Source organism: Rhinolophus sinicus, linkage group LG03, assembly GCF_036562045.2.
Source record: "Rhinolophus sinicus isolate RSC01 linkage group LG03, ASM3656204v1, whole genome shotgun sequence".
Taxonomy (NCBI): Eukaryota; Metazoa; Chordata; class Mammalia; order Chiroptera; family Rhinolophidae; genus Rhinolophus; species Rhinolophus sinicus.
The window spans coordinates 83,905,846-83,919,723 of record NC_133753.1 but is presented as its reverse complement, the minus strand read 5'-3'; the positions used below and the strand labels follow the sequence as shown (position 1 = coordinate 83,919,723).

The following is a 13,878-nucleotide window of genomic DNA, read 5'->3' as shown; positions in this document are numbered from 1 at the left end:
TTTATCTATGTTGATTTTTCCAATCTATGCACACAAAATATCTTTCCATTTCTTTGTGTTTTTTAAATTTTTAAAAATCATGTCTTGTAGTTTTCAGTGTATAGGTACTTCACATCCTTTATTTAGTTTATTCCTAGGTATTTTGTTCTTTTGCTTGCAATTGCAAGAGGAATTGTTTTTTTTCCCTTTCTTTTTCTGAAATTATATTGTTAGTATATAGGAACGAAATGGGGTTTTGTACATTGATTTTGTATTCTGAACTTTACTGTATGTGTTTATTGTTTCTAATAGTTTTTTTTTTGGTGGATCCTTTAGGGTTTTCTATATAAAGAACCATGTTGTCTGCAAATAATGACAGTTTTACTTCCGGAAACTTCTCCTCTTTCATTTCTGATTTTGTTTATTTGTGTATTTTCTCTTTTTTCCTTAGTGAGTCTAGCTGGGGGGGGGGGGGGGGTTTTGTCAATTTTATTAATCTTTCCAAAGGACAAGCTCATTGTTGCATTAATTTTTTCTGTTGTCCTTTTGTTCAATGTACCTGTTTCTTTTTTAAATTTTATTGGGGAACATTGGGGGACAGTGTGTTTCTCCAGGGCCCATTAGCTCCAAGTAGTTGTCCTTCAATTTAGTGTGGAGGGCGCAGCTCACTGGCCTATGTGGGAATCGAACCAGCAACCCTATTATTCAGAGCTCGCTTTTTCATTGTATATATGTACTATTTTAATCTTTTTATTTTAATTTACTTATGTTAGTGTCACATACTGATTGAAGTATTTGGAATACAGACTTACTAATTATATTTTCTTCACAAATAATAGGAATATGAAAGCTATTAATCAGTTATCTAAGTTCATATTTTAAGCTTATTTTGGATAATTAAGCTTAATTTGCTTGGGTTTAGTTAAAAATTTTTACAAACTATAAAAAGCTAACCAAGTCTTATAAATAAAATTTATTCTGGAAAAATACACCAAATTTTAAAGTAAGATTTATTTATGTAAGCATAAGTAACAAGTTGAATATAGTGAAATACCTTTTAATATATAAACAATTACTATGAATGTCTATCATCCTAGAAAACCAAATGCAAAGTAGCAAAAATATAATTTCAAGTCTGCATTAAAGTTCAAAGGCTTTCTTTGTACTAAATAATGTCTCTTTGCATTCTCTGGAAAGGTAGGGAAAAAAGTTCTATTCCAAGTAGAAAATATTTTGGTCTAATGTTTTAATTTGATTGATTTATCATTGAGAATGGCAACATATTTATCCTATCAGTTAAGCTTCAAGAAAATATTAAAGGGTAACATAACAGACATTATATATATTCAGAGTCCTCAAACAGAAGCAATGAAATCAATGACAGTAACTATAAACTCCAATTTTGGTCTCTTTTTTAAAATGTAAGCTGTTTTCTATAAAGCACAATCTGTACGTTTGTCATTTATTTTTGAAGATAAATGTCATTTATTTTTGAAGTTGAAAATAACAAAAAGACTTTAGACCCACATGTAAAAGGTACTGTTTTTTATCCTTTTCTGAGACATTGACCTGTATACTCATTTAAAAATGAACACCACATCTTTAGTTATTAAATCTTTGTTTTGATCTATTAGTATTCACCAAAGTGCCATTTTATAAAACCTCACACTGAATAGACAAGGCTGGAGGTGACCATCTGCAGCTTTAGAGTCTGCATTTGAATTGATGAAAAGAGCTTTGTGTTTTCATTGCCAAGTTTGATTCTTCCAGTCATTAGGCATTCCCCTCAGATCCCATCAATGAAGCCTTACTCTCTTACACCCATGTGTTAAATTCTCTTCTCCTCATGGTTTCCTTTGCCAGTTCTACTCAAGAATGACTATTGGGTCTTAGCCACATTCTTCTCACAGCTGTGTTAAAAAACAGCATCAGAAAGTCTTCCTAAAACCCATACGTGTATCTGGTCAATTCTCTGTCTTATGGTCACCTCACATTGTGGTGTGATTATACAGAGATTCATTCTTGTTCTTGAACTGTGCTACTCCCATCATTCCGGGAAAGATTAGGCCCTCCAGTTAGCAGTAGAGAACTTCTTGTAAGACTGATGTGAAATACACATAGCTCAGAAGGCAGACTACTTTAAGGAGGAAGATGTTTCATGATTTTAAATGTTTATATGTTTTTTTAACCATTATGTAGCTCATCAAATGGTAACATAAAGAGAAATAATACATGCTTTCATATGCTCTTAGGATACTGTCAAGTGCAGCAAAGGAAAATGTCAAATAATAATGATGTTCCAAGAACTATTAGTTTGAATGGTATAAATGCCAAAACAGTAAATAAATAAATGAAATTAGTAAGGTTAGTAAGAACTGAAGAAAAAAACTGTTTCTGTTGAGTTGTTCAAAAATGCACAATAATAATAAAGGAAGAAAGAAGACGCATCTCAGCTGCTACTACATACTGTGTTATTACAGAATGACTTGTTTTCTCTTTAAATAAAAATGACCAAGAATGAAGTTTATTAATGGACAATGTTTATGATTTCACTATTAGACAGTTACATTGAAATAAGCAAAAGATTCTTTCATTCTGTATTTATTGAGGGCCAAATATGCACATGGGCAAATCTCTGATAAAGTGGAGAGAAATAATCAAACATGGAATCCTAGATCTAAGTGAAATTTGTATTTCTACTTGCTCTGGGGTACAGTTTAGTTTTTTTTTCCAATTACATTTTGAAAATAAAACCTATACCAAGTAAGGAAGTATCCATCAGATTTTAGATGAATATGCTGAGGATTTATTAAAAGAAAACCAGACCCTGATATATGCATTTATATGTACGTACATATAAATACATATATATATATAGACATTTTCTATATTAACAGATAGATACATTATATCTGAGCTTCTATATGTTTAAGAATAGAAAAAGCAAAGGAAGAAGTTCTGAGTGAATTACCTAGTATAATGAGATGGAGCAACACCCAAGTAAGAATGATGAAAAATTCTAAAAATCTAATTTCTGCAATAGCTTCCCTTTCCCCTTTACTACAACAAAAGTATTCTAAAGTACACTAGTGGTTAGTGCTATTGTTTCCTTTTCAAGGAAGTTCAAATCACATTGTATATTTTATATTTATCAATTCTAAAACTATTCTCAGGTTAAGTCAGATGAATTCTCCTATCTTCACAGAAGTACGCAGGAGCTATGTAGCCTGTCCAGAGTTAAACAACAAGATGGTTTTTAACTAGAGCTGAGAAAAGCACCAAGGAAAAGGATAGTTGTGAGATCATATGGCCACTCTAAGAAACTTACGTTTCATACGTATGTATGTGTGAAAATCACATGTCTCTGAGGTATAAGAACTCGTTGTGTTTTTCCCTAAACCTGTCATATTCTAGTTAAAATGTACATGACCAGCTTTAGGTGGATCCTATAATTTCCCTAAAATAATAGGAACTCCATCTCTGATTTTTTTATTTTAATTTTATTGCGGAATGTTGGGGAACAGTGTGTTTCTCCAGGGCCCATCAGCTCCAAGTCAAGTCACTATTCTTCAATCTAGTTGTGGATGGAGGCAGCTCAGCTCCAATTCCAATTGCCGTTTTCAATCTTAGTTGCAGGGGGCACAGCCCATCATTTCATGTGGGAATTGAACCAGCAACCTGGTTAAGAGCTTGCACTCTAACCAACTGAGCCTGCATTTTATTTAGTCTTAAACATATTCACTCTCATATTCACTCTTTTGTTCTTTTTCTTTCATTCCTCTCCATCGTGCTCATCTGAAACATGTTTTTTCTATATTAGTTGGCAGCAGTGTATACTAGCCCAACTAGAGATCACCTAGTATGGAAAGATAGGTTCTGATGAAGAAGCAGATCAAATGTAAGAAGCTGAGTGGTAATTTAACTTTTTAATCCCTACTTTCATGTTCTCATGATTCATTCCATAAAGTTAACTATAAAAGGGAATTTATCAGGGAAAGTACTGATTTGTAGGTTTAGAGAATTCCCTTTCTTCTTTAGCCTGGATCCTTCACTTTCCACTTCATTGGAATTTCTCAAATTCTGGGTTAGGCTCCGATTTTAATAGTCCTATCTTAATCCTTCCTTGGTAAAAAGGAATGAATGAAACAATTAAAATTATGTTTCTTTTTCATGTCAAAGTGAGATATTTCCTAAAGCAAGGTGTAAGCCCAAATTCTTTAGTTTTCATAAAGAAATGAATATAATTATATATGTATCAGACATGGTAGATATTGCTATATAATAAAAGTAACTCTAAAGAGACCTACTTTAAATACTCAGTGGATGGGAAAGGTGATGCACTATACAAATATGTAATGAAATTACATTTTTAAAATAAAATACATACTTGTTTGATAGAGTGCAACAAGACATGTATTGCATAAGTTCAATATGTGTTTAATTTAAAGACATGTTATGATTTACAAATCTAGAATATTAAATTCTTAAAAGTATATCATGTGTTCAAGAATAAAAATTAAGCATGTTAGATGCTGTATATCTTAACAATGATTGCTAAGTAAATAGTGAAGTAAACAGAAGTCGTCTGAATCCATTTTCCTCCTATAAATGACAATAAAGCTATATCTAATTAGATCTAGATTTAGAATGTATCTTCTGGTTGAGTGGGATGTTCAATTGTACATAAAATATCACAAATTAACTATTTAACTTTTCATTTGCTGAGGTATGTTTTATATTTCAGAGAGCTTTTACATCTCAAACAAAAATATTTTGAAAAGCAATTTAAGAAAAGTTTTAAATCCTCCCATTTATTAATAATAAATCAAAGTCAACTTTCAACATTATATTAAATGTTGTTTCTAAACCTTATGCTGAGTTGAGAATTTATGAAACTTATTCTTTGATTGAATCAACAAGTATTTATAGGTTCAGACATAGCTAATATTGCCGTGCAACTTACAGTCCAACCAAGAATTTATAGGAAAAATATCACATGTAAAGTTGGCAAGAAGCAGAATAATTTTAATGGAAAAAAAATGTAATTATAAAAAATTCACTGGTATCTTTCATATTAAACTCTAAGAATATTTAGCACAACTATTTTTCATTATGGTTAAAATCAGGTTGTAGAGTCAGAACAAAACTTTGATGAAGTCTTTTGATGAAAATTGTAGGCTTTTCTTTTTTAAAAATAAGAATAGCAGGCTTTTTTTTTTCTTTTTTAAATCAAGAAACTGTGGAAATGCTCTGTTCCCCTTCCCAGCACCCAGAGTCATCTATCCTGTTTTATAATTCAACCTGCAAACAGATTAAGCAGCTGAGTTTGTGGAAAGTATGTTTGCTCTACGCTAAGAACCCTTGTGTGACACTATGGTGACTCCCCTGACACCTCGAAGAGAACTACAGACAGTTCTTACTCATCAGCAGGGTAATCAGGCTGAGAATTCACAATTTCTTTGTAACCTCAACTTCCTCATAGAAACCAGTATTTGGCCACAGTCAGGACAGACTTTCTGTTAGCTTTACATGTTGTTCTTTTTTTTCCCTGTCAGTACCACTCAAAAGATGCAGTATGTTCTATATTTCATAATGAAATGTTTTATACTGATCTTTGATATTTCAACTATTCAACTGAAGATTAGCAGAACACATGCAAATCTTAAGTAATTTAAAAAAAAAGAAAAGTATGGAAAGAAAGAAATTTGTAAATAGTTGATTCATTTTTTCGTGAAAAAATTTTTAAAAAGTATACAATTTTTTCCTACATATTTTTGTCCAATATATTCATTATACAGTTACAATTTATGAGGGAATTTGAGTATCAGTGTAAGTCTGGCCCACAGTAAAGACAATATGTGACAAAAGTTATTTCACTGAGAAACCGAGATCTTTGATTGATCTTCTGACCTTATAAGCATGGTTGTAAATACTTTTAAGTAACTATGTGTAGTTCAGGCATGTTAAGCATAGTGGATTATATTTTTTAAATCCTTTGGGAAACTTTTGTTCTTGGCCACAAGATGCATATCTGTAGATGGAAAGACAGAAAATAAAATACAGCATAAAGAGCCATAGAGTTTTAAATCTCTCGTAATAATAAAAACATCGATTAATGAATCGGTGTGTCAGTGTTCTCTTTAATAAATGAAGATCATGGATAGTCCTTGGCAAAACAGTTAAGAATTTTTCTTATAAAGTTCTCATGCTCTTAACTTGTTCTTCAGTTCCCTCTACTTCCACATGACTCTCCTAAACCAAATGCATCCAGGATCATCAAAATAGCATTCTATAAGCTAAATCACAATGTGCTCTTCTTCCACACGCATGTACAGTTTTTAAGGAGACATACATAAGGAGAGTAATGCTTAACCCAAGGGAATGGATTTTTGCTGGTGAAACTATATAGGCTTTATGACCCCTGGGCCAAGAAGCTATTTTTGGGTACTGAGGTCTGCTATTCATTTCATTTTACCCTATAAGTGACTATATGCCTATAAATATTGGCTGACTTATGGATGGTAATTCTGTATAACTTTCCCTTTCAGGCAGACGTCTATAGGTTAAAAATTTAAGAAATATTTGACTCTGAAAGAAAACATAAATTTAAAATTTTACATTTACTACAAAAAGTATATGGTCTCTCTCCACTATCACTGAAGATTTCAGGTCCTTTAAATGTAATTAAACTTGATGGAAGTTGGTGGTTAGAGCAAGGGGTTAACAGCTGATCTCTAGGAAGTAAAAGATCCCAACTCTGAGGACAGGGAAAGGATGGAGGTGCCAGTGAGGGGAGTTAGGCGTGAAGGGTCATATTCTTCTACGACACTGGTATGCTCTGGGTTCTGGGTTGGGATAAAAAATTTAGATCTAGGACTTAAAGCAGATCAGAGCACATCTCAAATTTTTCTGTGTATTCCTGACCTGAACTGCTTTTACTTGGTTCTGTCATTCTATCACACTATTAAATTGTTCTAGTTCATTTGTTCATAAACATTTACGGAGTGCCTACTTTACAGCAGGCATCTGTGCGAGTATTTGGAGGGCACGGGAATTAAAAGGTGAATAAAACACTGTCCTTATCTTGGGAAAGTTCAATGATGGGTAATTTTGCAGGGAGTGGAGTAGACAGGAAACAGATATACAAAACAATCATAACACTTAGATGATTAAGACCTCTAAAAAGGTATGGACTAAGTACTATGAACACAATAAAGACCGAAAAAATAAAGAAACATCGTAGGGGTAATATTTAGGCTGGACTTTAGTGAGTAACAAAAATTTGACCAGGTACTAAAAGGGAGGAACATGTTCTAAAAAGAAGAAATAGCATGTGCAGGGGTTGTGGGAGGAAATAACACTAGAAAAATGGGAGAAGGCTAGTGATAGACCTCATGTCATGTTACGTTATTTACACTTTAACTTGTAGGGGAGGAAGAGCCCCGGAAAGTTTTTAAATAGAGAAGGTAATATAACCTGATTTATGTTTTAGAAAAATCAACTCTGGTGGCAGTGAGAAAGATAAACTTGAGAGTTACAGGCAGGTAAACTAGTTTTATGATTATTTCAGTAGTCTAGATGAGGGGATGAGGAGAGCCTGAATTAATGTAATTAAAGAGTGAGGATGGAGGGGAGGGAATCAGGAGCTATATAGGCAGTAGACAAAACAGGGACTGATGGCAAAGTGAATGCAAATGGTAAGAAACAGTGAGGGAACAAGGACAGTGCTGAAATAGCTGAAGACCATTAGCTGAGATAGGAAATACAGGAGAATGGGGAGGTTTTATTTTCTGGGGAGTGATTTTCAATAAAAATACTAGGACAACACACAGAAGAGAGTCACTTATCTTTCTAGGAAGTTGGAGAAGACTTTGCAGAAAAGAGGAGATTGAACTAGTCTTGGTAATTTGATGAATATGATGATACTAATAATATAATTTATAGAATGCTTACAATAAAGTGACTGGCACTGAACTAGGCATTTTACATGCTATCCAGTTTATTACTCACACCAACCCTGCCTGTAAAGCCAGTATTACTGACCGAATTTTTTAACTAAGGAACTTTTGCTTCCAAAGGTTAAGTAATTTGCTCCAAATCTCACAGGAAATAAGTAGGAAAGTAGGGATTCAAACACAGGTCTGTCTGACTAGACTGCAAAGCCTGTGTCTATCCTCTATGCTGCACTGCATCTCATACGATGAATATGTTTCTCACGGGGGAAAAAGGACAAAAGGCTCCAAGCAGAGGTTACCAACATATATAAAGGCATTCAGACTTGAAAAGACAGAACCCTTCTGAACAAGGAGATAGTGCAGTGTGGAGTGAAATGACTAGAGAAGGAGGGACTATGCAACACGCATTGTTCTAAAAGCATTATATGCATTATCTCATCTAATTCTTTTAACATTATGAGATAGGAATATTATTGTCCACATCAGCATAATGTTTTGAAGTAGTATGTCCAAGTTCAAATACCTATGCATTCTGAATCAGAAGCATGAGTTTTTAAACTACTATGCTATACTGCTGAAGATACATGAGCATCTTTACTTACTTTTTACCATGATCATATATTAGTTTCATAATAAAAATATAATTAGAAATGGGTCATTGAATTCAACAGTTAGGAAATTATTGGTCATTTTAAGAACAACAATTCCATATAAGAGCTAGCCATAGTGTATTCAGTAGCAGAGGAGTAAACAGTAATTGAAAAATTTGAGATAGTTAATATAGATCATTTATTCAAGAAATTTGGTTGTGAAGGAAAAAGGGAAAATGTGGATGTTTTTAGTTTCAATTGTAATTATTGCCTGGAACACTAACATATTTACAAAGGGCTTTCAAAAATAACTGCTAATAGTAGAAATTTCGGATTAGACAGAGAATGAATGCTAATAACATCTAACTGAGTAGTATTATAAATTGGTTTCCTTGAGGGTTATCCTCTTAAACCCAATAAAATAAGCTGATGTCCACATTAACTGCAATAAGATATGTCACCCAACTGAGGGCAATTAAAAATGAAATACAGTGGATTGAATACGAAAAGAAAAGCCTAATAATATTCCATCTATGTCTTATTGCTGGAAATCAGAATAAAAGACTTAACATTTAAATGAAAATCTAACATTTAACTGTTATACGCGACATAATTGTTGCACTTAAACTGTGTCCATGAACTGGTACCATTCCATTGAAAAGTTCGGATCTGTGTGGTTCAGTGTAAAGAATAAGGACAATATAGTAAGTTTTACAAAAGGTGAAACTTACTGAATTTAAAGAGTTATTTGAGATGATGTTATTTCTGCTTCCTGGTGTACAAACTTATTTCTTTTACAAAATGATAATGATAGCTAATGAGACCTGAAAAAAAAAAGGGTTAACAACATTTCCAAAGATTTTTTTTTTTAGAAATCTAATTGCTCTCTGGGAAACACTGTTGTAGGGAATTTTAGTTATGTATAGAAATTAAAGGGTGACACGTAAAGGATTACATACATAAAAATGTAAAAATAATTAAACTTGAAATTTGTAATTATTTGTAGACTTTAAGCAAACAGAGCTAAATTAGATCCTGAGTGTCAAAAGTTACTGATTTGTAATTTACAATGTAATGGGATCTACCTATATGTTTTGGTGTTCTTAGAATATTAATGTACATTGTGAATAACTGGATACAGTTTCTGGTTGAATATAAACCTAATCTTTAAATCTACAAAAAATATACCATAAATCACATGTTTCAAGATACACTGATAATAAAGATTAATATGCAGTATTCCTACTCTGTTTTAAAACAGTCTTGATTGCAGATTTACCTTTGGTTTTTACTCAAAATATAATTTCAGGGATGCTGGGGAAATGGTTGAGAAGACTTATTTTCAAATAAAAAGTAGTGAGAAATAAGAAACCTTGCAGTTAGCACTACTTCTTCATACTGTGAAACTGAAAAAAAAAAAGTTAAGGACAAAGGTATGTCTTAGAAATTGAAGGCGACTAGGTATGTGAATGATGTAATGCTGTTAACAATACATAAAGAAGGGCTCAGTTTAAATGACAAGTTTTATTACATTAAAGCTGCTTTGGAAAATTCTGCTACAATGTTCAAGTCCCATAGATTAATGTTCAAGTGACTTCTTTGCCTGTTATTTGTTAACATTTTGCTGGCTATCATAAAGACTGACTGATTATGCAGCTTTATTTAAATTTTAATAAAAATGCAAAGATCACTGAAAATAAACAAATATAATTATGCACTGTGAAAACCTGTACTGAATACTTCAGAAGAACAACACATGCAAATTAACTTCACTGTACCACGTTCTGTGTACCTAGAGGTCTCAGATTACAATGTCACAGATGATCTCAACTCAAGCAGGATTATAGAGAAGCTAAATGAGTTAAGTTGGTAACCCGACTGTCTCTTCCCTTACTCATAACTTTATCTAGTACCTACGAAATGATTTTAATAGCATGGCCTTCCAGAACTGGTACAGACCAGTTATAGTTATTCAATAAATGGTCTGCTCTCAACAGTAGCTATGATTCCCAAGTAAATGGCTTTTTGACCCCAAATATGGACATGACAGGCAATCTGAAAACGTTCATCTGGCTCAATGTACTTTTGTCTTAGACTATTAGCAGCATGCATAATAAACAATGTATTGTTTCGTTGTCAAAAGAATGTTTTTATTTTGGTTTGTTGCATGCTTTTGAAATAATGCAAGGTCACTTTACTCACTTCTGCACTTTGTCCCTGGCTGCCTGGGAGGCCTCCATGGCGCGCTGAAGCTCTTCCTCCGTGTTCGCCCGATCCGTCAGCGCTTGCTGCAGCTGGGCAGCCAGTTCTTCATTCTGTTGTTGAGTGATGGAAACAATGTTCTCTCTACTCTTTAAAGCTTCTTCATAGGTACTAAGGGTATGGTTAAATTGATCCTTCAGATTTTCTTCTTGGGATAAAGATTTGTGTAAACTGGGGAAATACAAAAATAAGAAAACATAAATCTGTAGGCTGACTGACCAATAATCCATTTCACACAAACATCTCCAGTTAGAAATATACATTACTGAAAATCAATAAACACATACTCAGATGGTTAAACAAAAATAATTTTTATATCACAATCTTCTACATGATAATTATTCAATTTCTCTAGTTCTAGGCTGAAACCGACTCAGATGAATGATTATCTATGCTACCAAGGCATACTGAAAGATGCTGCGAGATGTTAATTTAATTATATCAGTGTAAATATTACATTCAATTTTCTTTAAAAGGAACAGAAGAGAACTGAAAAATAAAGTATCTCTAGGTAAATAAAAGAATATAATAAGCTGACTGCTAAGAACTGAGAAGAGAACGGGTGTCATCAGTTTAGTAGATGTGGGGTCTACTCAGCTGAGCACTTAATGAGAATGAATGAGACGAAGTTTGTACAAATACCAATCACCCCTATACAAAGCATTTTCTACTTGTCATAGTTGAGATATAAATGAAGTTAAAATCACTAGTCAGACTGCACAGAAATAATATGTATTCAGACATATTTTTTTTTGTGTTAATGAATCTTATGCCAAATACATCCACTCATTAAGTCATACAGAGAAATAGCATATAAATTAAGACTAAATGAATGCAGAAGAAAATGCAGACAAATAGAATCCTAAAATGCTAAAGGTCAAATCTTTGATATGTCATTACACCTACCACCTGAGGTTATTTTGAAATGGCACCAAGCACCTCACTCAATTAAATAAAGACATTTTGAAAATATAAATATTTAATAAGGGAAATTTAAAATCCACACAGGAGATGTTCCTTTTTTATTAAATAAAATCGTGTCAGTATATGCATACAAAAGAAATGTCGATGGGAGATTTGAAGTAAAACAACCTAACTGATAATGTGAAAGAAAGTAATACAACTCTTAAAGATGCAAAAAGCTAGTCAGGGAACTTTAGCGCTGCCTGAATATCTAATCTGAAACTATTTAAAATTATTCAAACTAATTATAAATTTCTTCTTTTTGCTTAAGTAACCTATAAGCCTCTCCCGTGTGCTCACTTTGGAGAAGGTGACAGCAGAAATAAGATAGACTTAAACAGGGACAGTCAGCATTCCAAAGGAAATCATTCCAGGATTCAAATTAGTTCTTAAGAAGAAAGAGTGCTGCTAAACTGGTCAATTGATTACTCCATATACAATGAGAATGGTGTATAGTGCCTGTGGGGACAGAGCCAGGGGTGCAGTTTCCAGGCTCCCAGCCTCACATGGAAAGGTGCTGGCTCAGGTAGTAAATGGCCATCAACTGTGATTGGATGGCCATCAGCTGTGGCTAGTTGGCCGTCAGCTGTAGCCAGTGAGCCACTGGCCACTAATATAACTGCCGTGGCTACGCTAGCAGCAAATGGGGGCCAGCAAGGGCAGAGTGTGGATTGCGGATAGTGTGGCTCCTGCTTCCTGTGTCTCCAACCCAGCTGCCAACGAGACCATAGTGGTATGACTCCCCCATCTATGGCTCCGTGGGTGTTCCTTTTTGGCCTCCCCATATCCTGTGTTCCTATGTGGGGAGCGGGAGCTGAGACCCTACCTGACACCCCAGCGTGACAGTGCCCCATCTGTAGAGTATAAAAAAGAGTCTTTCTTTGTAGTTTTCACCTTATTATTTAGCTAACTCTTACTTCATTTCTTGTTTTTTTCTATCAACCCTGATGTCTAAAGACACCTGTCTCCTGCCCATTTTCCTATTCCTTTCTTTGTCCTTTCACACTTTCTGCATCCCTCCTATTCCAACTTACAACTTCCTTCAGTCCACGCTCTTTGTCTATTTGAAAGATTCAAGAAAGAAAGAAAAACTAAAAACAAACAAAAAACAAAAAAACTTTCAAAAGACAAGTCTGTTCTTACCTTTAAAACATTATTAACTTACATTTTATGAACTACCTTTTAAATTATATGAAGTGCACAAATTTAAAGTACTCAGCTTGACCAAACAAAAAGAACAAAATACAGACCAAACCCAGAAGGCACCCAGTGTTCCCTGCCCATTGATTCCCCTCCCCCAAGGTAATCACTAGTCCAACCTCTATTAAGATTATTGCTTCTTTTTGAACTTTTTGTCTGCCTTATTTCGCTTAACATAAGGTTTATGAGATATATCCTGTTGTTGCATGCCGTTTATTTTTTATTGCTATGAAGTATTCTGTTACATAAAATCCCACAATTTATTAAACCATTTCACGATTGCTGCTATTAATATTCTTGTACCTGTCTTTTGATGGACCTAAGTTCCCATTTATTCCCAGCTTTATTGAGATATAATTGATGTAAGTACTCATTTCTGGAAAAGAATTTCTTCATAGGATTTATGTATGTTGAGATTCAGTAGATACTGCATACAGTTTCCCAAAGTGGTCATACCAACTTATACTCCCATCAGTAATGCACAGGAATTCCAGTGATTTTAACAAGCTCCCTTAAAAGGGATTGCCAGTCCTTTCAACTTTAGCCATTCTAATAGATGTGCAGTGATAGTTCATTCTCTTAATGTTGTCTTTTGATGAATGTACATTCTTAATTTTCATGAAGTCCAATTTATCATTGTTTCTTTAATGGCAGTGTTTTTGTGTCCTATTTTTAAAATCTTAGCCTACCCCATTCCTTTGTAATTTAATCTTACAGATATGGTCATTTAAAACTCACCGTAGGCTGTCTTAGTTTGGGAATTCTGCATTTAAAATATGATTCAGTATCCTCTAACCAATTAAATGTTAAGAATTAATAATTCAGCTTTTAAAACCTTATTATTAAGGTTAAGTTATCCCGACTTAATTCCATAATTGTTGACCACTTCCTACTTTTCTATCATTTAATCTTCTTTTTTGGGGGCAAAT

At 33.6% G+C, this 13,878-nt stretch overlaps 1 protein-coding gene across 14 annotated transcripts in view; it reads right to left on the bottom strand.

The window, feature by feature from the left end:
* MIPOL1 (mirror-image polydactyly 1) overlaps positions 1-13,878 on the bottom strand; it is a 251,042-nt gene that overhangs the window by 25,327 nt on the left and 211,837 nt on the right. For all 14 annotated transcript variants that reach the window (XM_019749153.2, XM_074328162.1, XM_074328163.1 and 11 more), the window contains one exon: positions 10,727-10,957. In XM_019749153.2, the coding sequence (XP_019604712.2) occupies positions 10,727-10,957 (231 nt within the window). The remainder of the gene's footprint in view (positions 1-10,726; positions 10,958-13,878) is intronic.